Source organism: Artibeus jamaicensis, unplaced genomic scaffold, assembly GCF_021234435.1.
Source record: "Artibeus jamaicensis isolate MK-2021 breed Jamaican fruit bat unplaced genomic scaffold, CSHL_Jam_final contig_1128, whole genome shotgun sequence".
Lineage (NCBI taxonomy): Eukaryota > Metazoa > Chordata > Mammalia > Chiroptera > Phyllostomidae > Artibeus > Artibeus jamaicensis.
Genome location: NW_026521220.1, coordinates 2,799,888 through 2,826,735, shown reverse-complemented (window position 1 = coordinate 2,826,735; position 26,848 = coordinate 2,799,888). Strand labels below are relative to the sequence as shown.

Genomic DNA, 26,848 nt, shown 5'->3' with positions numbered 1-26,848 from the left:
GCCATCTGTCCCCACTGCACACCAGGCTCCCTAGGCAGGATCCCTTGCTCCAGACTTCAAAACAACCAGCTGTCCTCACCTTGCCAACGCCGAAGCCCCCTGAGGCCAGGAGCCTCCCAGAGACCATCCCAGAAGGGTCGAGCCCAGGCTGTGGGCCCTGGACCACGCTCAGTGTAGCTCTGAGCCCATCACCACCTGGGGAAACCTTAAGTCTGACTCAGGGCAGCTCGGCAGGTGGGTGAGATGGTGGACATTGGTCTAGACCTTGCACTCACCCTGTGCAACCTCAGGACACAGAAACAGCACAGGGAGGTACCTGCCAGGCTGTGTGGGTTCCCTGTCAGCAGACCAGGCTCAGGGACACATGCCCAGGGCCACATGGGGCAGAAATGGGGCAGAGCTGAGTGCATTCCAGAGTGGCCAGACCTGCAGGATTGGCGAGTACACCACTGTCAGACACTGCCAGGCCAGCCTGACCACCATGCGAGGCAGACGTCCCCCGGCCATGGGGCGGGCAGGTAGGCGGAGGTGCAGATGGGCTGCAGTGTGCAGGAAGTGTGCTGAGCCGGGACTGGGCCCAGGCCAGTGTAGGTGCAATGTTCCTGTGTTTGAACGGTCCCACACGGCCCGGAGGGCCGAGAAGAGACAGGTCTAGCTATAGGGTAGGGACCTGAGTCCAGGGAAGAGAGGACTTTTCACCTGGGATGGTGACAACATGGAGCAATACCAAGAGGAATGAGAGAGGGAGATAAGGGACAGAGAGAAAGACAGGTGGAGAGAGGCGTGGGGGTGGTGGCACCCAGAGAAGCTCAGGTGACAGGACCTAGGAAGGGAGCTGTGTCCAGGGCCACTCAGCCTCCTCACACAGAGGGGGGCCTGAGGTCACAGGCTAAAAGCTGGCCTTGCCTGGCCCCCTCTCACTGCTTCTGCGTGACAGCCAGCCACGGACACTCACTTCTTCAAGGAGCACAGACAGTCCAATGGTGACAATCGGATTAGGTCCTGCTCCTGGTCATCCAGTTATAAGGATAAAATGAAACCTAATTCAGAACCACCAGCCAGGGAAAGAGCTCTCCCCGGTGAAGGCCAAGGCCTGGGGACAGGCAGTGGGTGGCCCTCTCACCGACGTCAGGACCAGGGAAGCTGCGAGGAGGGACTCCAGCGTGGGTGGCTAGGGCACAGGGCACAGGAAGGTGGTGGCCACAGAGGAGATCATAGGGACCTGAGTCCAGCAGTGTGGGCAGGAGGGGACAGCCAGGCTGGCTTGCAAAAAATGAGCAGGGTGGACCAAATCCCAAGCCAGAGGTCATTCCTGGTGCCCTACTCCCATGTCCTGCCTGGATCTCTCCCCCTGGGTCCCCCAACTGTCCTGTCACTGTGTTACCCAGTGCCCTCCAAGCCACCGCCCCCAACCCTGGAGTGTCTCTCCTCCCTCTGACCCCTCTCCCTCACAGACCCTTCCACCGACGTCCCAGCCTCTGCCCCGTCCATGACCCCCAGCTGTCCCTGGTGCCTTTGTCATAGCCCACTGTACACCCATCATGGGCTTGGTCCAGGCCCAGGCCGCCAACTACCAAATTTCCTCCACTAGCCCACCGGGCCTCCCCACCACTCTTCTAACCTGGCACAGTCCGCTCTTAGGGATCGTGGTGGCTGCTGCCAGCAAAGGCCCCCAGGGAAATCAGTTGATACCAACAAACCTCCCTCAGACACTCCACAGTCCCAAGTGCACCATCACTCTTCCGCATCGACCAGCCCACCAGGGCTGAAACGTTGGCCTAGACAGGCCTTGGTTCATCAGCGTTTCCCCTTGGGGCCTGGCCTCCTGTCCCCAAGAGGCCCTGGAACCCCAGGGGCCTCCCTCAATCGGTAGTGCCAGCCTCCAGCTCAACCATGTAGGCTGGGCTCCATCACTAAGGCCAAAGCCCATTTCCAAACAGACCGGCTGCACTTGCTCAGCCAGCAGATAAGCTGTCAGAGGCTCCCCTGGCTCCTAACGCCAGCATGGCTGCCCAAGCGTGGCAGGGGGAGGCCAGGAAGCCCCACCGGGTGTAAGCATCAGGCAGCCCAGCCCAGGTGTGGGCAACCAGGCTGCTGTGGGGGTCCTAGGGCTAATCTCCTCAGCACCTGTGGCATGGCAGGCTGGACTCCTGGCTGAGAGCTGGAGGGGGCACCCCACGGCCATCCCCACCCTCCTGCATGGCAAGCATCTGGCTGTAGCTGGGGGCAGGTATACCCTTTCTGGCTCTGGCCCTCCTATCCCTGTGCAAGGTGCTCAGAGCAGCCCCTCCGAGGACCCGAGTGGCCTATGAATCAAAGCCATACCCACCCCAGGAGGCTTCAACAGCCCATTTAGGAGAGGTTTGCCCCATGCCAATGCCAATGCCAAAGCCCATCCCCAGCCTGCAAGGTCAACCAGTGGAGTACCTGGAGGCTGTGGCAGCTGGCCCTTCCCCCTCAGTGAAGAAGAAGCCATGAGGGAGGACCTGCACCCCATCCCCAAAGGTAGCGTGCCTGGATGGCCTGGGCCACCAGCCGGGCATGGGACTTGGGAAAGCAAATGAACATGCTGGCAATGACCAGTGTGTGGTGGGGGTGCTGTGTGTGGTGACACCGGGCCTCTGCCTCTGCCTCGTTGCTGTCAGAGCCAGCGAAGGGCCACCCTGAAGCCACCAAGACCAGTGGTGCCACTCAGGAGAAATATGGCGGTACTCAGCAATGATAAGAGGGCTGAGAGAGCAAAACTGGGGCTACTTCTTTTCAGTACGCAGGATTTCAACACAAAATGCTGGAGATTCTGTCGCTGAACCAGTTCTGCCGGTGAGAACACGGAAGTTGGGGCCTTGCACCTGGTCTTGAGGAGAAGCCCCATGATCTTGGGAGAGCCCAGCGCAGGGAGGCCACCCGGTGACACTGGGCCCGGTTGTGCGACTGACTCCCTCCCTGATCCATCGCCCTTTGCAGCTAACCAGCCAAACCACTGGGTTCTCTGAACAACCTGATGCAGACGACTCACCAGCTCGGCACATCCTGGTCCTGGGAGGAAATCCAAACAGCGGGCTGCCAAGGGTGAGCCCAGGGCACTGCCAAGGAGGCTGAGCCAGGGGTTCCTCCAGGGCAGGGTCTCAAAGCCGTGGCAGAACTGAGAGCTTGGGAATGACCCTGAGCCTATGAAGGAGGCACAGGCTTGGCAGGCCCCAGCGAGAGGGAGGCCAGGGCGAGGGGGCAGGGGAACAGCCACCACCTCGGGGCCCCATAGGCAGGGCGCTGCACGCTGGCCAGTGGTGCATACTGCAGGGAGAGGAAGCTCACGGGGTCCAGTTCAGGTCCAGGGCGGGCCCCCGCGGGAGCAGCCTCCAGCTTTTCTGCTTTGTGCTGGGGTCTGCGTGGGACCTGGGCTCCCCACAGAGACAGGAAGACAGCACCCAGACACAGAGGAGCCAGGGGGTGTCGCATGCGGAGCAAGGGGGCGCGAGATGGGAGATGCCCCTGTGGGGGGACACGGCCAGGTCTCAGGGCCACCAGAGCAACCAGTAGTGCTGGGCGCTGGGGGGTCGGGGGAGCCCTGCCCGCTTTCTGGCCGACACCACCTGACCAGACAGCGAAGGGTCCAGGTTGGACCTCTGGAGACGGTTGGGGGCGGGATGGGGGCACAGAACCACAAGGCCAGTGGTCGCCCGGCCTAGAGGGCTCAGGACTAAGAAGAGCTGTGCTGCCTCCTGTCCCCTGGCTGTCACATCCTCCCCTGCCCTCACAGTCCCTGAAGGACTTCCCTGAAGGAAGGGAGCCGAAGGGGCCCTCCCCAGGAACGGCCAAGGGGGTCTTTCCCCCACATTAGACTCCAAACCACACCGCGGTCAGGCTGGGACAAGTCTGCTCTGCCAGCCAAAACTCCCCCCATCCTTGCAAGCCCCCCGAGCTGCCCCACTATCCCGCCAACACTACCTCTCCCCCCTCCCCCCCTCACTGTGACCTCTCCCCACCTCACCCACCACCTCACCTCACTCCCTACACCTCACATGCCCCCATAACCCCAAGGTCCTGGGATACTACCAACCTTCCTTCCAAGAAGAGCCCTTCAAGGCTTAGCCTGGGCATCTGCACAGTCCACCCTTCCCAGGGCACCTAAGCCTTGCTTCTCCACGCTCCATAGCCAATGCGTGGAGGTCATGGGAGAAAAACTGAGGCACAGACTCTCTGCCAGAGAAGGGAAGCCATGAGCAGATGAGCTCATGGCTTCCCATCTCAGCTCAAGGATGCTTTTGTTTACCTGTGTTTGCAGATCCAGGCCGACTGACCCTCTGGCTGGAGCCCTGGGCTGAGGGATGGTGGCTGGCCAGGCGCTGCACGGGGCCTGCACTCTCACTGGGTCGGCAGCACCCTCACCGAACAGCGCTCAGGGTCATGCCCCCCGGGGTCACAGCGTGTGTATGGGAGGCTGCGCCCCCAGGTGAGGGCACACCTGGGCTCCTCCCCTGCAGAGGCCGCCTCCCCAGGAAGCTGAGTCCAGACACAAGGAAGGGGCCGGCTGGAGTGGAATTGCCACTCTGTCTGCCCCTGCCCTGGACAATGGCTCTGCCCCACGAGGGGTCCTGCTGGGACCATGGCCACCAGTACCCACTGACGGGGCTGCCAGCCCCAAGCATGAACCAGCTGGTGGCTGATTGATGGGTAACTGTTTTACCTCTGAACAGCCCAAGCCCTGTAATTTGGAGGCATAAATCCCAGGCTGTCGGGCTTGGCTGACAAGGAATGACACCCAGAATTAAATGGAGGCATAACAATTAACAGCCCATAAAAGTGTTCTGAGCAGAGCCCTGCCAACCAGTGAAGCCCGGCTCGATCCCCTCTGGGTGGGCCCCTGTGGGCAGCCTGGGCCTGCCTGGCAGGGTGGGAACAGCCTGACCCCAGGTCCCTGGGCCACAAGGGGTGGAGTGAGCTCTCCTCCTGGAAGGCCCAGAGGTCCTCTCTGCTCACAAGCAGGAACCCTCCAGTGGGCTGAGGACCTACTCGGTCCTCTCTGTCCCCGAGTATGGCGCAGGCACCGTCAGGGCCCTGGGTCCCTGACCCCTGGAAGGAGTACGGTCCACTGGACTTACTGAAGCCCTGTGGGTGGGACTGAGCCCTAGCGGCCCCCAGCACCCCACCCCTTGACAAAGCCAGGTCACCTCCCCCCCTCCCTGTCCCTGCCCCAGCTTCCCAAACAAGCTCCCACCCCGAGCCTAGGGCCAGGTCTTGCTTTGGGGGACCCACACTAAGACTGTAGCACATCTCCTTGTGTCCAAGGGCTCCTTGACCCCATGTCACCCCTATATTCATGCCTCCCCAACTCTCCTCTCACCCATCCCTCACACTGAAGTGTCTCAGGCCCTCAGCTTCTTGCTTTGGGGCTGCAGGGTCACTGCCCTGGTCAGGGTGCCCTTGGCCCTGGACAGAGGGGGATGCAGAAGCGAAGCCCACCCCACAGCTCTCCGTAGTGTGTCCAGTGTCCACACAGCTGGAAAACGAGGCCTCTAAGGTTGGGGAGGGGCCCCCAACGACCCCTGGGCCTAGAAGCCCAACAGCCAAGTTTGTCCTTGGTCTCAGCACCCTCATGCCCCAGTAGATGAGGACAGGGCTGTGGTCTCGATGGGTGACCCTCTCCCAGAGCACTGAGGTGGCCAGATGGTGTCCAGATGCCAGCCAGAGCTGAAGACTGTCGGGAGGTTGTCGGAGCCCCTGACCTGCCCCAGTGCCTGGGGAAGAGGTCGTGGGAAACTGGAGAGGCCCGGCCCAGCCAGTCCCAGCGGGCAGGAGAGCAGCCCCCGGCACCATGCTGACCTCCCGGACAGAGGGCCCGCCCCACCCGACCCACAGGATGGGTGCCTCCTGGGTCCCGTCTGCAATCAAGCAGGCCCCACCTGCCACGGGGGGCTGGATGGGGACCCCCAACACCTGGCTACAGGTTTAACACCCAGAATTCTTACTAGATCCATGCAGAGCTCACTTGAAGAATCACCTTCCTAAGAAGCCACGTGCTGGGCCTTGGGGACACTGTCACGGCTGCTGCAATGAACCGTCTCTGAGCGCTGCTCCGTTTTGTGACTGAATAAACTGTGATTCTGTTTTCTCATTAACGTCGCTGCTTTCAACCTCCTCAGCACAGTCTCTGCTAGGCCTGGGGTGCAGAGCAGAGGCGGGGCTCCCAAAGGCAACCTCTGAAGAGTTCGGTGGGCAGTTCCGCAGAGACTGGCTCCCCTAAAACTGCCGCCCCAGTAAAGCACTCACCCAGGGGCACCTGGGAGCAGGGACAGAAGAAGCTCACAGGGTGGATGAGGACACCAGGTGCCCTGGGCAGGGGGAGAGAGCAAAGTCGAGGAGACGTGATGGGGGGTGTGAGGGAGGTGTGGTGGAGACTGCAAGTGGGGGGCAGAGCCACAGGGTCAGTGCTGCCAGCCAGCAGGGGGAGTGTGATTTTGACCTTGGATCTGTCACAGATGAGTGGGGGGGGAGTGTTCGTCCAGTGTCCCCAGAGGGTCCTGAGGGGGATCCTGGGGACAGATGTGCCTACAAAGCCTGCCAGAGCCAGGGTGGGGAAAGCCACCCGCAGCCCTGGGCCTGGGCCCCGCCGACACCCCAGCCCTGCGCCCAGGCACTCGGAAGGGGGGACACATCACATTGGGAATTCGCGGCAGGTCCGGCCTACATGCTGTGTTGGAGAAATGCAACACAATTAATTAGCCCCTGAAAAAAGCGTCTGAAGTGTTTATTGCAGGACAGAGCTCCTGGTTTTATAAGTAGATAGGGAAATAAAGTGGTGGGGATGACAAGCCGGGAACAGCTGCACAGGGACCCGGAACCTAATTCATAATTCAGCAGACTAATCAGAGAACATCTTCTGCAGGCGCCGTAATGAAGGGACGTGAGTCCGCAACTGATGAGCCTGCTCCCTGCCGAGCTCGGCGTCCCCGCACAGCCTGGGCCTGGCCAGGTCGCTCTGCCCCCAACCCTGGGTCACAGTGCCCAAGTGCCAACCTCTTGAGTGGCATTTTCTCAGCAGTGACATTCGTCCTATTAGTGCATTTTCCAGAAGAGGAACTGAGGCTCAGGAGGACAGGCTCTGCAGGGGGCACAGGAGCCCTGGTCCTGCAGCCCCGTTGGCAGGGGGCCCTCTGGCCTCAGGGGGGCCCTTCACATAGGAAGGCCTCACCTGCGTGGGAGCCTCTTGGCAAGTGCTCTGAAGGACTGAGGAGCCCACAGCTGCCTCACAGGTGGGCGGAAATGTGGAAAGACTAGAAGGGGTATAGCATTTAGAGACTGGCCAGGGCCGGTTATTCCCTGGGGTAGCTGGTATCTGTGTGGAACAGCCCCTGGGAAGGCAGGAGGGGCCAGACTCCTCCCCTGAGGGTGAGTGGGGGTGGGGGTGGGGGTGGGGTTGCAGAGACAGGCTGGGCTCCTAGAGGGTGGCTACCTGGGATCATGGACATAAAAATCCATAAACAGTTTATGAATCTCCCAGCTCCAGGAGGAGCCCAGGGTTCACAGTGGTGGTGGGCTGTGAAACGCACGGACGCCATGTCTGCCAGAGCCGCAGAGTCCTCGTTCTTACGCAGAGTCCTTACGTAGCTGCTACTGAAACAACAGGGGCAGAGGGTCGGGGCCAGCCCCGGCTTCTCCCCTCGGGGTTCAGTGCGGCCCCCCACCTCCACTTCCCCTAAGACTCTGCATTCCCATCGTGTGCCTGGCGAGATCTGGGACCAGAGAAGAGCCCAGCCCACCCTGATCTGCGCAGCTCATGGCCTCCCAAGTAGATGGACAGGCCAAGCAGACCTTGCGCGGCCTTGGTCTTAAACACGTAATACCACAAACAGCGTCGAGGGGGCGCTGCCGGCAGAGGCAGGCACAGCTAAAGGGGGCCCCAGCGGTGCCTGGCAGGGGCGCTGTGGCATTGAATGTGTAGCAGAGGCATAGTTTGCCAGTGTGGGTGCTTGGAGATGCCATGCTCTGCGCCCCTGGGGCTGGATGGGATGCGGGCCAGGTTGGAAAGGGTCCCCCAGGCTGGCCAGGCTGGGGTTCTCTTCAGGGATCCAGACCCCTGGGTACACACTTCCAGCCCTTGGACCACGGTTCCCTCCCCACAGGCTGCAAGGGGAGACCCGAGGACGGGGGCAACTAGTGCCCACTTACCTACCTGGTGCAGGGAACAAACCAGCCAGCGGCTCTGGCGTGCTCAGCCGGTGGGTCTGGAATGGGACAGGCACGGGCCGGTGAGGTTCTGTTTCATGCGGTGTCTGCAGGGGCCCCTCAGTGGCACTCAGTGCGTGCCTGACCTTGGTGGGCTGGCGCACGGGCCGGCTAAGTGGGAGGCCGCACTCCATGGTGGTCAGACCCCACACATGGCCGCTCAGGGCCAAGAGCAGGAGGTGGGAGCTCCAGGCTCAAAAAAGCTGGACCCAGCACAGCACCAGGTCCACCCAACTCTTACAATTAAAAGTACCTCAGGCCCGCTTGGGTCCAGGGAGGGACAAGACCAATGTAACGGGGGCTTAAGGAATGTGTGGCCATCTCCGGGGGCCTCGTGAGCCCCTGTAGCCTGGGCTCAGCACAGTGTGCCAGAGAGGACAATGGGTCGGAGGCCCGCTAGGACCCCGCATGCCCCCTAGAGAAAAGGGTGTGACCCCAAGTTTGTAGCTGAGCTACCCTCTGAGTACTGATGGGGGAAAAATACCACCAGGGTCCCCTCTGGTCCCAACCAGGTAAGGGGGGGCAGTGAACCCTGGACTGACCGCCTTCAGGAGGCAGAGCCACAGGGGACACTTGCCCGGGTGGGGACTGTCACCCGGGTGGGATCTCGGTACACACGTGAGATTCAAGCAAGCAAGGATCCCTGCAAACAAGGCCGGCTGCTTCCATGCCCCCTGGATGCCCCGCCCCCAGGTGACTCCTCCAGCCTGCTCCCTGGTGGGTGTTTGCCCAGGATACTCGGACACGCCAGGGCCCAGGTGGAGGGCAGCCAGCATGTTGCTCATCCCCCCAAGGGGCAGGTTCCTCTTTGTCACCTGCCCACTGGCTCAGAGACAGAGGCTCACCTGCCTGAGATTCCCCAGTTTATAAATAATAGGATAAGGACATGAACCCTGGTGTCCCCGGCTCTAGGGCCACATTTTGGCCACAGGCTGGTCCCACCCCTCCCCCAACCGGGCCCCCTCAGAGTGTCCACATCTGTTGTCCACACTTGCCACCTCCCACTTTTCTCGACCCCCTGGTCTGGGTCTCCGTCCCCCAGGGGAGGGGGCTGCTGCTCTTGACATTGGGCCCAGGGCAGGGCCCCGTGAGCATCTCAGAGCCCTGGGAGGTTGGCCGAGGGCGAGGAATGGGGTCACTGTGTGAGGACCTGCTTTGTGAGGATCCAGCGCCCACTACGGACGGCCACCTCTCAGCTGTGAGGTCCGGCGCACTGGGCTGCAGCGAGGTCACCTCCGGAGTGGCTGGCAGTGACGAGAATCAATCCCGGGCCGGCTCTGTGCCCCACTCACTCCCCGCCCCCAGCCTGCCCCGAGGGGCAGCTCCGGCAGAGTCAATCCCACTGAACAAACACACCCGGATCCGCTCTGTGCAAACAGTGGCCACTGCTGCATCACTAACCAGACGAGCAGAAAGGAACTGAATGTGCAGGGGATGCCGGGGTCATGTCCTTCTGAGGGGACAAAAGAGATGGCTCCTCATCCCCCACAGATGCCCACTCGTGCGGCATCCCTAGAAGGAAGCATTCGACCTGCTGCCATGTCCCAGTGCACACACTTACCCAGCCCCTCGGGGCACTGAGCTGGACACAGGGGGACAGGGGAGGGCAAGGTGGATACGTCCCTGGCCCCACATGGAGACCAGACAGCATACAAGCTGTGGAGGGAGTACCGGGCCCAGCACCTCTTCCAACCAGGGACCTGCCCTGGCTGCCACACCCAAGCCCATCCTGTGCACTACCCTCGGGGCCCGGCCACTCCTGCCTCAGGGGTCCCCCAGGCCCCACAGGGGAGCCCAGCTCAGAGGGAGGACAGCACCACGTGGTGACCTCCCCGGAGCTCCCAGAGTGGCCTTCTCTCTGGCCCCCTCCACCCACTCCTCACTCCGCCCAGCTCCTCCATGAGTGGAAGGAGACTCAGCGGGCAAGGGCCCACCAAGTACCACCACTCCCTTGGCCCCTGGCAGCCCCTCTGGGCCCAGCCCCTCTAGGGATGCTTCCTCCAGCCCCACCACAGGCCTCAGAGAGCACCCCGACCCCAGGCAGAGCCCCGGAAGAACAGCACAGGGAAGGGGGCACCCATTTCTGGGGTGACGGGCATCTTCACTCTAATTTTGCTGCGTTTTCTAGTTGTCCTTGTGCTGCCATGGGGTTCTCCTGTGGTTGGCATGGGGCGCGTCTGCAGGGAGAGAGCAGCTCCCTCGGGCAGCGGGGCAGCCGCGGGCCCAGGGCTCAGAGGAGGGTTGGGACCCCTCCGGGCTGGGCCCCCAAGCACATGGCCCAGTAAAGGGCCCCTTACCCGGGACACAGACTGCCCCCGCGGCTGCACCAGCCTCATTCTGCGGCCACTACGGCAGTTACATTTACTTGCATCTAATGGGGCACTGAGCTGTGGGACAGGAGCGAGTCCAGTTTAATCACCCGTCAGAACGCTGGGTGTTAAAGTAACAAAACACTCAGCACAAGGCAGCCCAGCCAGGCAGCGCTGAAAGGCTAGGTCCCAGTGTGCAGGGGCGGCTGAGCGTGTTGGGCAGCCCGTGTCCGGACATCCGAGTGTCCTCCATCACCACCGCTAGGCCCGCTCACTGATGGACACACGGGGGCTTGTGCCCTGATCTCCTGCCCTTGCATGGCCCAGGGCTGGGCCTCTCCGCCCTTCATTCGCTGACCTCCCCCTCCCCCTCCCTGCCAGGGAGACGAGACAGACACATTGGAGTTTGGACAGAGTCCCCACCGGTGCTCGCCGGCCCCCAGCGGCCCTGGGGACCCGCCGCAGCCCACACCCACCCCCAGCATGTGACCCCACCCTGGAGGAGCCTGACCCCTACTGTGGGCACAGACAAGAGCTCAGGCTGGGGGGCAGCTGGGAACAGCGGCCAAGGCCAGAGGACACAGGAAACAGGACCGGACACTGCAGCCCGCACAGGTGACCTCCTTCCCTCTTTCCTCCGGAGCCTCGCTCAACTCCCGCCCTCTGCTCTCCCCTCAGGCTGTTGCCTATCCCCAGCCAGGCGAGAACCACACAGGTTTCGAGTTGGCTGTGAGTTTGCTGCATCCATGGGAGGTGTTTATGCAACCTTTTACTCTAAGGACAGGGGAGGATTTTACATGTTTCTCTAGGGAAAACAATGAGCTGGATTCGGTGGCTGACAACATGGCCTCAGTTACTCCTCCCCCACCTCGACTATCTCCCTGGGCTTTCCTCCACCCTGGGGCTGCCCTTGGGACCTCACCGAGAGCCTGGCCCTCCGCCCAGGACAGGCTGGAGAGCCTGGGGCCAGGCCAGGCCCCGAGGTTCTCTGGTCTGAGCCCACAGCCGGACCCACAGCTGGACCACTCCCTTCCTCCCCGGTGTTCTGCCTCTGCTGCTGTGCCCTGCTTTCCATCCTCTCTCCTCTGTGGAGCCTAAGCTGACGGTCTGGACCAAGAGGGGCCCAGAGGTCCAGGTGTTTGGTGCCGCTCACCGGACCCCTGCTGCCTGACAGGCACCCAGGCTGAGTCCCGGCCCCGAAACTCATGTGTGCGAGCAATGGGTGTTTATGTCAGGGCCAGGGGACCCTCTCCTGCTGCGCCTGATGGCCTGGGAGCTGCCTGATCAGCAACCAGGGGCCCCAGTGAGACTCGGCCAGGGGTCCCCCCGCAACGGCAGGAGGACGGACCCCAGCCACACAGGGATATCAGGCCACCTGAGACACACGTGTTTTGGAAACTGCCCGTCCCACCAAGAGCCCCGGTTTCTGTGAACGCCTGGGGCTCGGCCAGGAGGCACCAATTCTGGGGCTCTGGGTGGGAAGTGGCAGAGCTGCCCGCCTGGTGGGCTCTGGACTCGGGGTCTGCACTCGCTGCTCCGGCCTGGCCAGTGCTCAGCACTCTGGCTGACACTGGCGTTTCCCATAATGATGATCATAGTCTCCCCATCAATTGAGACCTGAATCAATGGCATTTGAGTAATTGGAGATTGATTTTAATTAAGTCTGAGAAGTTCTGCGACCATGCCTGTCAGAGGACTCCTCTTTGCTGGCTGCAGAGGGGATGGTGGGAACCAGCCTGACCCAGAGGTAGGGCGTCCTCAGACCCTGGTCTGAGGCTCCCCCACTTCCCCACCAGGGTCAGCAATGTCCTTACTCCCTGCCCAGAGTCTACGGGTGTCCTCTGCCACTGCAGGGCCTGACCCTCAGCTTCCAGAGGCAAGGTTGACTGGGGCGGGGGGTGGGCAGGACGGGGGCGGGGGGGATCCCGGGGAAAGGGCCTGGCTGGCGGGGACAGACCCCTCCTCCAGCACCTGTTCCCCATGTGGATCTTGAATAGGCCTGGGTCCCTCTGCTCCCTGGCCCCAGTTTTCTCATCTGTAAAATGGGGTAACAATGCCCCCCAGTGCCCAGGCCCACCCCACAGGAAGTGTCGCCACCCTAGTGCTCTGTCTCCTCGTGGGATTGTCCCCAACGTGCAGTCCACGCCTCCCTTCCCTCAAACCTGTCCTGTAACATTCCCACCACCCACCACCCCAGGCCTCAGGCCGCCCAGCACCACCCTGCAAATGCCCCCTGACCCCATACAAGGAGGGCTCTGGGGGCTCCCTGCCTACTCCCTGCCAAGCTGTATTCTAGGCTGGGCCACCACCCCTGCCCATGGCTCCCCACCCGGCCTCCCAGAGCCCCCTCGCTCCTGGGGTCCCCAAGCCTCACCAGCTGCCCCAGCTGCCTCCCAGCCCCACCAGCCTGCTGATGGTGTAATGCCACAGAGGAGAGAAGGTCATTAGCGGGAATGTATTATTAATGAAGAGGCCTAATTAGGAAGACCAATAAATTTCCTGCCCTTACTCCAAATCCCCGAGGACTAATGAGGGAGTAGTCCAGCCCCCAGAGGGTCCGCTAGGCTGCAGGTGAGGGATCCCTGGGTGCCCCTGAGCCCAGCAGTGTCCAGGGCTTGAGCAGGGGTTCAAGGGCAATCAGTGCTGTGGCCTGGGGTCCCCTGCTCCCCCAGCCCCTGGTTGGGCCTGAAAGCCCGCCTGCCCCACCTCCTGAGGGCATTAAGGGAAGCACCTTCTCCAGCCTCTGACCACACCTCAGAGGTGTAGATCGGGGCCCACAGGACAGTCACTGACCACAGCAAGTGTGTCTGAGGCAGGGTGGCTTATGGCCTTGGCCTTCTGTCCTGTCTCCCACAGTCTTCCCCCTGCCGCTTCTGAGAAGAGAGAGGCAGCCCTGGAGCAAGGCCAGCTCAGCAAACAGTGCCTTCCCCCTCCTTTTCCCCGACCCCGGGGGTGGAAGCTATGCCCAGGGGGCACAACCAGAATCTGCACCCTGGGAGCCAGCCACAGGGAGGCTGCCCTCCGAACTCACTCAGCCAGATGACCTCTGATAACAGGAGCCTCAGCATCTGATGGCAGTGTCCAAACCCACTTTACAGGCGAGAAAACTGAGGCCTGGGAGTGGGCAGCCCAATTACAGAGATTGGAGTAAGGCCCCTCCTGGACTCAGCCAGCCCTGGACAGGAGCTCAGAAGATGCCAAGAGCCCTGTAACCTGCCCCTCCTGGGCTGGTGCAAGGGGGCCAGGGCAGGGGGTGGCAGGAGGGGTCGAGGAAGACGGACAGTGGCCAGAGCTGCCCACCCCACTAGGGGCCCACAGGCTCAGAACCAAGGCCAATGGCTACTCAAATGTGTGGACAGCCTACTCCCACACCAGGAAGGACATCTCTGGGCACAGGAGCAGCCTCTGTGGGGGAGCCTGAACAAGCAACCAGGCTCGGGGGGCTGCACACCCACTCATGTGTGGGGTCACAAAGTGTCCGACCTCAGAGCTGAGGGCTGCGACAGGCCGGCAGGGAGCCCTGGCCAAGGGACACTCCCAGAGTGGTGACCCTGCCCCCGAAGTCAGGAGGGTCTGGACCTGAGGGCCTGGACCACAGGTGGGGCCTTGTAGGGGTGCAGGTCAGGGGCCAGCTGCCTGCCTTTAGGACCCGGGCAGCGCCACCCCTCTTGGGGCCTCAGTTCACCCATCTAGGTGTGTCCTTGGAACAGGGGAGATGAGGGAGGTGGTGCTCTCTGAAGTGGGAGATGGGGAAACCGAAGCAGGGGCCAGCCAGGCCTGGCCCATCGCGCCCCCGGCACCCACGCGCTCTGAGCGAGGCAGCGTCCCTGCCTGGCCCCCGTGGAGCTGCCACTTCCCCGCTTTGTCTCTCCAGGTGCCTCCTTTTCTCAATCTTCTGCTCTGAAAAATTTCAAACTCTCAAAAAACCTGGAAGAGCGGTTTAAGCAGCCGTCTGCTTGCCCCTGGCCCACCATCAGGTGCCAGGCACCACCCTGTGCCACCATCATCGATGGCAGGCTGTGCAGGGACAGCATTGTCCCCGGATGGGGGACAAGGTGGCTTCAAGGGCTCTGGAAGCAGTGATGACTCGGGAGAGGGGGGTAAACAGGACGGTTCAGTTGGGAGGCCAAGGTGAGGTATCCGCTGAGAGTCTGCCAGGTGGGGCCAGAAACCAGGAGCAGAAAAGATGACTCACCTGAAGGGTAGTGGTCCCCCAGTCCTGCCCCTACCAGGGCTCCTGGCATCTTCCAAGCTACTGTCCAGGGCTGGCTGAGTCCACAGTCCCAGGGCAACCGATGCCAGGCCTCCTTCACCTGGAATTGCCCTCTTTCTTCTGCAGCTGAAGGTTTCACTGCTAATCTAACCAGACTGCAGGCCTGGAGATTTAGAGCAGCATGGAGCAACCATTCACACTTTAGTGAGAATTAGTGGCTAGAGTACCCCTGAGCCAGATCCCAAGGGCATGGCAGGGTAAACCTGATGGCAGATGGGTGCTCCGGAGGGGCTGCAAGCAGTAGGAAGACTAGAAGCTGGTCCTCAGAGTCAGAAGGTCTCCCTGCCTACTAGCCCTGAGACCCAGGACACCTGCAGGTGTGGAGCAGAGACTCCTGGCTCCACTGATCCAACCCTATGGCTACTCCACATGTCCCCCAGGGAGGAAGACAGGCTCTGCTGACCTGGTCCAGTGATTGGGCAAAACCTCCGCCTCTCTGCAGGTGGGTGTGAGGTTCTTACCCGGCCTCCTCCCCCGCCCCCCCGCACCATATGTAGAAAACACCCACCCCTGGGGTAGAGTCCTAAAGGTGGGCCGACCCAGAAATTCATCAGAGTCATGCCCGGCCAAGATGACTTGCCATCCCCCAGCACAAAGGTGCCCGAACTGTGCAGGGCACCAGCACTTTTAATGGGTTTTTATTTAACTTTTTCTTTATCGCAATTACTCTGAAAACTATTAAATGTGGTTATTAATCATTAAGTAATTATTATCTGCTCTAGTATTAATTATCTAGCCATTGAGAGTGTCACCAAGATTTAAGATTTTTTTAAAAGAATATTTTATTTTATTTTTTTCAATTTATTTTAAACCTTACCCAAGGACATTTTTTCATTGCTTTTGGTTGGGAGGAGGAGAAAGAGAGACACTGATTCGAGAGAGAGACATCCATCCATTGCCCCCTGTATACACCCTGATGAGAATCGAACCCACTACCTTTTGTGGTTTATAGGCCATTGCTCCAACCATCTGAGCCACAGTGCCTGGAGCAAGATGTAAGATTTTCGTTTGGTAATATTTCCCAAACACAAGGGAGGACAAATGCTTGGATGAGGCGAGGAGACTCCCTGAGGGCCTCAGAAGCGGCCCTGCGCCAGCCACGAGGATGGCTTGGGGCTGAGGCCGGGCACTTGTCCGGAGTGTGCAGGTAAGTGTCTGCAGAACACAGGCTGTCCGCCTCTGGGCCAGCCTCCGCCTCTGAGCCTCCGAGCTCGCCTGTGCAGTGGGGAAGCTGGACGCCCTCTGCAAAGCAGCCCGTGAGAGCACAGAGGGCGCCGCCCAGGAAGGGCCACAGAGCACTGCCAAGTGGGGGGCCGGAGCCCCGAGTCAACAGGGCGGCCTTACCGCGCCAACTCACTGTGACCACCGGGACATGAGCGAGGAGCTTGCACCCCCGGTGGTGCTAGGCCACAGGTGTCACATCATGTTACTCTACAGTGCCAGCTGTGCTCCTCGCCAGGGGATCCCGGCCCCAGGCAGCCCAGGCATTGCTCTCCTGTCTCCACAGCCACTCAGTGCTTTCCAGGAGAGTGGCTCCTGGTGGCTCCTCTGTGGCCGGGTAGCCACAGGGTCAAAGCCAGAGCTCCTGAGGACACTGGAGACTGCAGTGGGGCTGAGCGGTCAGTGAGGCCTGTGGGGCCACCAGGGCCTAGAGCTGGCATTTGGGGGTTTGCCTAGGGACAGCAGGGCCACGGGTGGGCACCTGCTCTGTGGTGGGCACCTTGCAGAGTCCCCAGAGCAATTCTCCCAGTAGGCCGTGGGACCAGGTGCACTCCAGCCTGTGGGTCTCAGCAAGGCTGGCAGGTTCAAGGCTGGCTGTGGACACTAAGGAGTGGGCCACCCTTTCAGTCTGGTGTTCAGGGGGGCTATGGGGAGATGAGGGGAGGGCTGGATCATGCCCAAGGCCCAGGACACACTCATGGGGGGAGCAGCCCTGCCAGGCAGTGCCAATAAGGTGGCCACATGACGGTGGTAGTGATGGAGGTGGTGGAGGTGGCAGTGGTGCCGGTGGGGGACTGTGGTGGTGGTAATGACGAAGGTGACAGGACTGTGTGTAAGGGTGCCGGTGATGGTGCCAGAGGTGATGGGGATGGCGGTGGTGGTGGAGTTGTGAATGGTGGTGGTGGTGGCAGCGACCATGGAGGTGATGGTAATGATGGACATGTTCACGGTGACAGCAGTGGGGATGACAGCTAGTTCTCCAGGACCCAACGTTCCCCAGACAAGTGGCATCTTTGCCGCCCCTTCCCCGCTGGTGGGCTCTCCCTGGGAGGCAAGAAGAGGGACAGCCTTCACAGGGCCGGACAGGACTGTGTCATATCTTGAACCCACAGAGAACATTTAATCTTAGTTAAAAATGAGTAAGTCCAACTATTGGAAGGGAAAAAAACAGCCTAGTATTTACTGTAAGTGAACTGAAGGTAATGACTCAGAAAAGTGCATGCAAAGGGTTCCGGGCGCCATCCCCTCCTGTCAGGACCGCGGCTGGCAGGTGGGCCCGCTTTGCAGCCGGTGGGACAGAGCAGCCAGGGCTCGCCCCCCTCCACCTGGGGAAGTGGCTGACGGTCTGGCCATGCCCCCCTCTGCCCTGGCCCATCGCCCCTGGATGCCTGGACACACCAGCCCCTGGCAGAAGGGGGTGGTTCTGAATATTCCAAGGCCCTCGACTCACCTGCTTTGTTGCTCCTCTGCTGTGTGGGCCCAGGCAAGCCTCCACCTCTGTGAACCTGCGTCCTCACCTGGAAGAAGACGGGTGATGAGGGACCTGCCTGCCCCCCAGGGAAGGGGGTCCACATTGATGGTCAGTGTCCTTGTGGCCCGGGGGAGGGAGCGGCTGGCCTGTGACAGTGGCCTGTCTGTGTTTAGGGGGTGGGGCCATGCCCCCTTCCCCCCCACAGACCCCAACCCAGCCCAAGGGGTCCACTGTGACCACCTCCTCCAAGGTCCCCTGATCCCATTCAAAGAGCTCTGAAAGCCCCTTGGAGCAGGAGTTGCCACACAGGCGTGTGGAAGGCAGGGGCTGCTCCTCCCCAGCCTGGCTAGACACTGGACATCTCAGTCAGGTAGAAAAGGACATTCGGCGGTGGAGAAGCAGATCCAAGGTCAAGTGCCCAGCTCAAAGCTAGCCCCTGACGCAGGACAGGCCGTGCTCCTGAGTCTGCTGATTGAAGGCCTGTGGGTGCTGACGCCAGAAATAACTCCCACTCCCAGGCTGGGGGCCTCCTTCCAGCCCCCTTCCGGTGTGACTCAGCCAGGCTAGCCCTCCTTCCCTTGGGGCACCCCCTCCCTCCCTGGCCCTTGGTTGGGTGGGGTCACCTCTCCCCACAAGTGGTGCCAGAGTCTGATGAGATTAGATGCCCTGGCAGCGACCCCAGCCCCGACCCCCAGGTCTAGAAGTCCCAACAGTGCCCCAACGAGCTTGCAGCCTCAGGTGATTAGCTGCAAGGAACTGCCACTTTAATCAGCATGAAACGTGCCCCTTTGCAGGGGAGGAAAATCCCATCTTGGAAATCCACGTCCCAATGCCAGTTCAATTTCACCCTTGGGGCCATAAAACCCTTTTCCAATCACCTGGTGCTGTTGGCTGCCAGAGCCGTTAATTCTGGGGACGTTATTTACAGCCTAGACATCGCCCAGGGGAAAATCAGGTCTGAACCCTCAAGGAGCCTGCCTCTGTCCCCCCACAGAGGCCTCGGGAGATAGACTGCACCCCCCCGGGGACACTGGACAGGGAGGCGGGCGTCCTAGAAGCCTCATAGTCACGTCATCTCTCACTACGCAGGCCGACGGGACCCCAGAAGGGCCAGTCTGCGGTGGGAAGACCGAGGCCCCCTTCCTCCCTTCCATCCTTATCATCCCACAGCCCCGATTACTGGGGATAACAAGGAAAACACATAATTGAATCTCCAAGAATTACCATTTTTATAACGCGCTCCCCGTTCCTGAGATAAATGAACGGTCTCCCTTGTGTGGCAGCTGCTTGGGGCACGTCAGAGAGGGCGCCGCCGCCCTGGATCCGCTTCTCAGAGGAGCCTTATTAAGAGGGACGCCTCTCTGCCGTCTGCGAGGCGCCTGGTGGCTCTGCTGCAGCCCTGAGTGGGCCGCGTGGGCTGAGTGGTGCTCCATCAGCCGCACTTGGGTGGTGGGTGGGCGGTGGCTGCCTGCTGGGTAGCTGGCTGAGAGTTTGGGTGGTGGGTTGGGGCCGGCTGGCGTCCGAGCCCCCATACCCAGGAAAGCAGGCCTGAGGCCGGGGAGAGGGAGGAGGTGAGGGAGAGGCAGCAGTGAGCAGGCCTAGTGGGAAGAAGGGGTTGTTATCCATCTGCCCACTCTCCTGTTGACCGAAGCTGACTCCAGAGGGCCAACTGGCCAGCAGGCTGAGCTGGGCCCCCAGCGGTGCCATGGCACCCCAGAGCCAGGCACTGAGAGGCTCTGGGGGGAGCCGCTGCCACGCGGGCAGGAAGGGCGAGTAGGTGACCAGCGGTTTGTAAGCTAGTTGGCTGGTGGGTGTAGTGGTAGAAGTTAGCTAGGGGGTGAGTTAACATGCTTCTTGCTGGGTGGGCTGGCAGGTAGCCCTTGGGTTGCAGGGGATGCTGACCCAGTCTGTGCAGAGCTTGCTGCTGGAGTTTGCGGTCTGTGTTCAGCTGCGCCACCTTCAAACAAAGGACCGGAGAGTGAAACCACCTCACAACAGCCGCCCACTGACAGAGAGACAACATGAGGCCAGCCGGACAGCAGCCTCAAAAGTTTCATGGTGAGGAAGGCCCAGGATGGGAGCCGAGGCCCTTGGGAGGGAGGAGGCACGGGGGTGCCAGTGTAAGTTCGGCAGTTACTTATTTCAGTGTGAACAGTGGGATGAAACTAACAAGCCAAGCATAAATGCAATTTGGGTGGGCGTGTCTCCCGACCCCCAGCACTGTTTCTACTTTGTTGGAAGCTTCAATCTGGCTGGACCCACGGGGGCTCTCCTCCACCCTGGCACAGTCAGGGGCACTGGTGCCTTCAAGTCTACGTCCTGTCTGCAGTGTTGTGGCGCCATCTAGTGGTGGATTCTGGAATGCACACCTCGACCAGCCAGGAGAGGGAGCTAGTCTTTCACGTGGAGGGATCTCCTGGGCTTTAAGAGTTAGGAAGACAGTAGCTGGGCCTGTGGCAGCCCGAGGTCTCTGCCCCTCACCTGACCCCCAGTATCTCACTCAATCCCACTGTCCCTGTTTCCTGGGTCCCAGGAGCTCATGGCCCAGCACTGTCTGCTCCCAGTAAGAGCTGAGTGGGGCCAGAAAGCCAAGAGCAAAGCGAGCAGGGATCCTGGATTCTGGGCCCCATGAGGGTCTGCCGAGGTGACCCTGACACTCCAGCCCTGCTGGCTACCCAGGCACCCCTGTCTGTCCAGCCAAAGACAGAGGAGCATGAGGATGCTGAGAAGTGGATGGACCTGCTGGGCGGGATCCTCTGGGGAAGTGGGCACCTCTGGACACACGCAATTCCCCCACCTGGAGCACAGGAGCCTCCACAGCCCCCAGAGTGGCCGCCTTCCCAGCCTGGAGTCCCCAACACCCTGGCTGGTGGCAATTTATTGGTGCTGGCTGTCCCTGAGATGATTTTTCTTGACATTCTTAATATTCTTCTGATCCATAAATAAAAAATGAGTAGTGGTGTTGAGAGAGTCCCCCAGGGAGGGAAAACAAATGGCCTGCCATGGCCCCTGCCCAGTTGCTGACCAGCCACACTGGGGATACGGCACGCGCAGGAGCGCGACCACCATCTTGGCCCCGGCCTCTGAGACGGGACTACCTGGGAGCACCTCATGGCACGGCCCTCCCAGGGCCTTCCTCTGGCCTTCACCTGCACCCCATTCCCAGGGCCCACCCCCAGGAAGCTCTCCACCCTGCAGGGCTGCCCACAGGCCTGGGACAGAAGCCGCCTGAGCCCAGTAGGTGTGTCCACCCACCTGGAGTGTGCCTGCCCTCTGGCCCTGGGAGGGGGTGGTCACTCTCCAGGCTGCCCCGTCCCTCCTGCAGTCACTGCCAGTGGATCTATCCATCCTCCCGGCTATGAGTTTAGGGACACCTCGGAGGTGCGAGACAACTTATGGGCCCCAACCGTGGTCGCTCTCTGCCTGTTACACACTCAGTGTAAGGAGGGTAACTTACCCCCCAAGCCCTTGCACGGGGTGTGAGCCAAGAATAGCCTGAAGGCCCAGGTTAAGAGGGGAACCCTTAGCCCAGGTTGCTCCAGAAAGCCTGCTGGGTCTAGGCACATGCAAGGAGTCTCTGAGGACTAGAGGGATAGAGTCTTAGCCAGAAGCCCAGGTCTGGGGGGCACAGAGATAAAACTTTCCCTGAGGGGCTGTGTCTGGCCCAGGGATCCCAAGTTTCATCTGCTGCAAACCTATTTTTCAGCTTTTGGGATGAGCGTGGGGCCTTGAGTGTCGGGGCCACGGTGAATCCAGGCAGGTGGGCTTGGCTCAGGGCAGGAAGGGTGTGGGCCTCCTGTCCCTTCCCCCTAGCCCACCCCCTGCTTAAGGGCTCCAGGCTCCCTGAGGCCACTGGGTGTCATGGCAACTTGGGCACAAGCAGCTCAGGTCGATGCAAACCCCTCTACCCTGATGCAAGACACAGGTGCTCTGCATACATTAGAACATTTGTCCCCATTCTTGGAAATGCCAATACAACTGTGGACCCGCCAGCACCCTCTCCCTCTGAAAGTACCCCCCAACCCTTCAGGCATTCTCCAGCTCGGAACCACTGGGGGTTAGGAAGGAAGAGTTTGGGGAAGTGGGGTCTTCAGGGCTGGACTTGAGTCTCCAGCTCTCCGAGACACAGCGTGGGAGTTGTCAGGCCAGGAAGCAGGGCTCCCCAGGGTCATGGGCAGTGGGCAGGGGCAGTGCGTAGGGCCCAGGCTCCTGTGTCATCGAGGTGCCCCAGGCCTCTCCTCAAACTTGCTGGGGATTGCCATGGCTTTGGGGCCTCTCAGCTCCGTCTGTGCGGCCATGGTGGGACGGGAGTCCCATCTGCTGCCCATTGCCCAGCAGTTCCCCTGTGTGGCAACTGCTGTTCTTGCTCTCTCTCCAGGGGAAGAAACCACCAGCCTCCATGAGGACTGCCTCTCTCCCCACGTGACATTCCAGGCTCCTACCAGCATCTGGCAGGCTCAGGGCACTGAGCGCAGCAAGCAGTCCCTACCCCACCCCCACTGTCCACCACCCCAGCCACCCAGGGCTTTTGGCCCACCCCTGCTCCTATGGCTGCTGAGCCCCAGATGCCCTCCCAAAGCCCTCTTTAGCCTCCACCTTGAGTTTGTCTGATGGGATACTCAGATGCATGAGATTCTGGAGAAGAACGGCATGGCCAGGGCCAGGGGAGGGCCCAGGGGCTCCTCCTCCTCCGGGCGGCTGAGCAGGTCCCCCACTGGTCAGGCGGTTCCAGTGGCAGCTTGTGCCTGAGCTACACTCCAGGCCCGTCCTTCCCCACTCACCCCCACGCAGAGCCTGTTGTTAAGTGCCAACGACGCTGCCCCCACCTTAGAGACACGGCAGGGATTCCTGGGGCCAGGGCCACATGTGTCCAGCCAGCCATGGCAGGTGGACCGTGTACCCGCCTCCCCTGTGGGTGAATGGCCTACACCAGCGGTCCCTGCAGTGTATCTCACCCCCACCACGGCAAACAGGACCGGAGAGAGACCCCTTTCAGAAGAGGGACTTCAATGAACTTATTTAGATGGGACCTGGAGGCTGGCTTAGCATGACAGCTTGTGTGTGAATGAGGCAGAGCGGAAAAGTGGGGCTGGCTAGGGGATAGCTTGGAGCCACCACCCAACACTTGTGAGGACAGCAGATGACAATGGTGGCTCGGGAAACCTCCCCAAGCCGTCCCCCAGTCCACATGCAGACCCGCAGTGAACACACGTTTGCTTGCCCAGAGTCTGGAGCCTGCCTTCCGGGGGGTCTGATAGGAGGCCGCGCAAGCCCCTGTCGGGGCGGAAACAGCTGTTCCCTCCTCCCTGTTCGCAGGAGGAGAAAAGCCAGACACTCGAGGACAGCGTCTGATGGGAAGTGCTGAGACCAAATAGGAAAAAATGAACCACGGAGAGAACAGGGGGAAAGTGAAAGAAGCGAGGCTCCCCTCCCCCACCCCCATTGTCCCTAAAACAGAACAAGATGCCCTGAGAAGAGGCACTGAAAGAACCATGGCGACGTCTCGTCAACTGAAAATGTGACTGAGAGCTCAAATTCAAAGGCCCGGCCACCAAGCCTGGCCTGCTCCGGCCGCGCCGTGGGCCCCCTCCCCCCCCCCCGCCGCCTCGAATTCCCGTGGGAACGCACCCTCTGAGTGATTCTCCCGCTCGCCCCAGCACCCAGCAAGTGAGAGATGCTCTCGGACCCAGGAGGGGTCTCCGGATCGAGACCCACTTGGCAGGCCACTCCCAAACCTGGTGGCTACAGCAAACACAGTTTAGCCCAGGGCTTGGCAAGAGGGCCTTCTTGGGCTTCCAGTTAAAATGACAGACGCCTCTCTCCCTGTGACCTCTGATGCCATTAGCAAGGCCTCCCCGCTGACGGCAGAGGGTCCCCAGAGCAGCAAGAGGGAGAAGTCAAGCCTCCAACTGCCAACACTTTATTACAAACCGTTGGCCCAAATGATTCCTCAGGCTGGCCCGGAGGCCAGGAGGAAGTTAGGGGCCCAGCCTCTGGATGTGGAGAGGGCAGAGTCACGTGGCAGAGGGGCAAGAACCCAGCAGAGGAGGTGTTGGCGGCTGTTCTACTTCGCAGGGACTCAAATTTCCCCTGGTCCACCTTTCTGAGAGTGTCCCTTGAGGATGTCCTTCCATGAAACCAGGGAGGGCACTGAGGAAGGGGGGTCGAGGAAACAGATGCCAGGAGTGGGGGTGGGGAAGGCATGGCCCATAGACAGCAGGATGAAGCCCTGAAAACGAGAGAGGAGAAACGAACCAGAATCTGGCGCCGCCAGATTTTCGTCTTCCCCTTGTGTCTGCATGACCCGTTTTCCACCTTAAGAAAGTAGATGCCGGGGGCACCTGAGGAAGATGAGGAAGGGGTGACCAGAGAAGGGTACTTCAAGAACAGGGATGTGGCGGGAGGGGCCCTGCCAGCTCCGGACCATTATGACCTCCCTGGCTGTGCCCAGGCCTTTGTGACAGGCACCCCCGTGGCAGACCTGGGAGCTGGGACACCTGGGGGCCCCTCAGTAAGAGGGTGGCAGGTCTGGCCAGGCCAGAGCCTGGACCTGGGGTCAGGAAGGGGTCACAGGGAAGTATGGAGGGACCAAAAACCCTGGGGCCCTGTGGCCTCTCCCACCCCCAATGCCCCCAACCTTCAACTTCAAGCAGCCACGGAGGATGCCTAGACTCACCCTGCCAGGGGTTTGTAAGCTGGTCCTGCCCAGGGCCTCTCAGCTCCACACACTCAGTGGAGTCTGCCAGGACCTTCCCAGCCCCAGGGCCAGGGGGCAGCGGGCCCAGGGGAGGTAGTGGGGTACCTGGGGGCTTTATTGCCAGTGAAGAAGGAGAGATGCAGAGCCAGAGAGCCAGAGAGCCAGCAGGGGTGAGACAAGGACAGATGGAGGCAGAGCTGGGCTGGGTCTGGCCCCTGCACTCAGGAAGGGGGCCAGGGTCACCCAGGCAGGGGGGAGCCCCCACTTCAGGGCCCAGACCCTGCCTGTGCCCTTACCTGCCACAGGGGGCAGTAACCCCAGCCTCACCCAGAGTAGCCTCCTCCCAGCTCCAGAGTGTGCCCCTGGGGCCTGGAGAACACTCCTTCCTCCAGCTGGAGCAGGAGAACCAGAATCTGGTGAGTGGGGCGCCCAGGCTGGCCCCAGGCTCTGTGCCCATGTGTGCAACGAGCTCACAGCCTTTCCTGGCCCTCCGAAGCCCTGGGTCTCGGGCTCCTGCCCAAGGAGCAGCCGTGACGGGCATCCCATCTCTCTGCCTCCCATCCCCAGAAAAGGCAGAACCAGGACCTTCGGGAGCAGCTGGGAGCCCTTCTGGGACTGGGGCAGCAGTTCCTGCCCCTGTGCCCGGAGCACTCAAGCCGAACAGCCCTCTCCTGGGTAAGCACAGGGCAGCACCTGGCCCACAGGGCTCCGGCTGCTGTCAGGACTGACCCCGTGAGCCACGTACCACACCCTTCACTTCTGCTCCTGAGGAGTCCGCGACCACAGACATTGTCCATGACCTTGAAGCTGACCCAGGGGCTCTTCTGCAGCCTCCTGAGCAGGCTGGTTCCAGGCCCCTGGAGGACAGAGCACCTTTGCAGCTGCTGCGGCGGGAGCTGTGCCGAGGCGAGGAGTCCTTCGTGCAGCAGTCCCAGGTGGGTGCCTGGGACCGACGGGGGCTGAAGGGCAGGGCGGGGCAGGGCCTCCCTGCAGCGGTCCAAGGTGGGTGGAGGAGGAAGAGGCTGACTACCCGCTGGCCCTGCCGGTGTCCATACTGTGCTCTCCCCCAGAATGAGCTACAGCAGATCCGACTGTCCTTTGAGAGGAAGAAGATGGCCATTACCGAGGTGCCTGCCTGGCCAGGAGTGGAGGGCGTGCTGGGCAACCCACAGGGAGGGGCACGTCCTGAGTGCATGACCTAGCCTTCCCCCAACCAGGTGTGGGATGGCGTGGCTGAGGTACACATGGCCCTGAACAACCAGGCCACCGGACTCCTGGTAGGTCCCCCAAAGAGCCATCCATGCCCAGAGGCTGAGGGAGGCAGGGAAGAAGAGGGGCGGGGGGAGCGGTGAGAGGCAGGGGAGCGTGGCAGGACCAGCAGGGATGGAGGACCCTCTGCCTCCTCTGCCCCCCAGAACCTCAAGAAGGATATCCGGGGCGTGCTAGACCAGATGGAAGACATTCAGCTGGAGATTCTGGGGTGATGTATGGGGTCAGGGGTGGCCTGACCAAGCTGGGAGGGGCAGGTGTCCTGTCAGGATGGGATAAACCAATCCCTAGCCCCTCCCCGGCTCCAGGGCACCAGACTGAGCCGGTGCAGGGAGTGCAGGTGGCCCTGACTCTGTAACTCCACCAGGGACCGTGCCCAGTGCCGCACCCAGGCAAGAAAGGACCTGTGTGTAGCAGTAAGCAGCCCCCCCCCCCCGCCAAGTTTCCCACCCTGGAGGCCCTGTTCTGGGGAGGGGAGAGGTGGGCTTCAATGGAAGAGGCCCCACAGTGAGAGGCCCACCTGGAGCCAGGTGACCAGAGTCACCGTGGGGGGGGGGGCCATATCCTGGGCAGCGGGAGCAGGGACACGAAACACCTGGACCCCTGCAGGGGCGCTGACCTGCCCCCCTCCCCCACAGAAGGCGAAGCCGCAGCTGGGATGTTCCGAAGGCCTCAAAGGCCAGCTCTGGTAGGTGGCTGCGTGAGCGTGCGGGTGAAGGCCAGTCCCCTGGGACCATCCCTCGGGCACCCCTGCCCCCTGACCACCACCGCCCGCAGGCTGCTGGCCCTGAGGCTGCTGCTGGGCACCCTGCTGGCCTGTACCGCCGCCTACGTGTACGTGGTGGACCCCACACCCTTCGAGGGGCTGGTGCCGCCCCTGCTGAGCCGCGCTGCCGTCTGGAAGCTCCGGGCCCTGCTGGGCCCGTTCCTGCACCTCGAAGTGGATGACTTCCTGCCCTTCTAGGCTGGAGGCCCAGCTGCCCCAGTGAGGAGGAGGCCAGGCGGCCAGCATGGCCCCGGGTGCCCAGCGGCCGAGCCAGCCCCTGTCCGCAGCACTGCTGGCACAGCGTCCCCACGAGCGCCTCGAAGAAGGGTGGAGGAGGGTCTGTCCTGAGGGCTGGGCCTGCAGCTGGACATACAGTAGTGAAACGTACAGCGTCTGAGACTGTCTCCGTGGAGCTGGGGACAGGGAGCTTGCTGCATCCTGAGGCTGACCTTGAAGTGGGTGGGGGTCCTGCAGGGTGGCAGCCCCTCCCCAAGAAGCCCCCAGCCTGCCCCCGGCACCAAGAGGGCTCTGAGCAGAGGGTTTGCCGGGGGAGTCTCCACTGTCCATGGGGACAGAGATCCTCTCCTTGCCCCCACGGGCCCAGTGCTCAGCCTGAACC

At 61.6% G+C, this 26,848-nt stretch overlaps 1 protein-coding gene across 1 annotated transcript; it reads left to right on the top strand.

Moving 5' to 3' along the window:
* The first annotated feature begins 24,076 nt into the window (after positions 1-24,076).
* On the top strand, positions 24,077-26,427 carry CCDC188 (coiled-coil domain containing 188). The gene is made up of 9 exons (XM_037141729.2): positions 24,077-24,610; positions 24,762-24,869; positions 25,025-25,129; positions 25,265-25,321; positions 25,412-25,471; positions 25,610-25,674; positions 25,831-25,879; positions 26,102-26,151; positions 26,241-26,427. The coding sequence occupies exons 1-9, from the start codon at positions 24,077-24,079 to the stop codon at positions 26,425-26,427; spliced, it is 1,215 nt and encodes a 404-aa protein (XP_036997624.2).
* Positions 26,428-26,848: the final 421 nt, after the last annotated feature.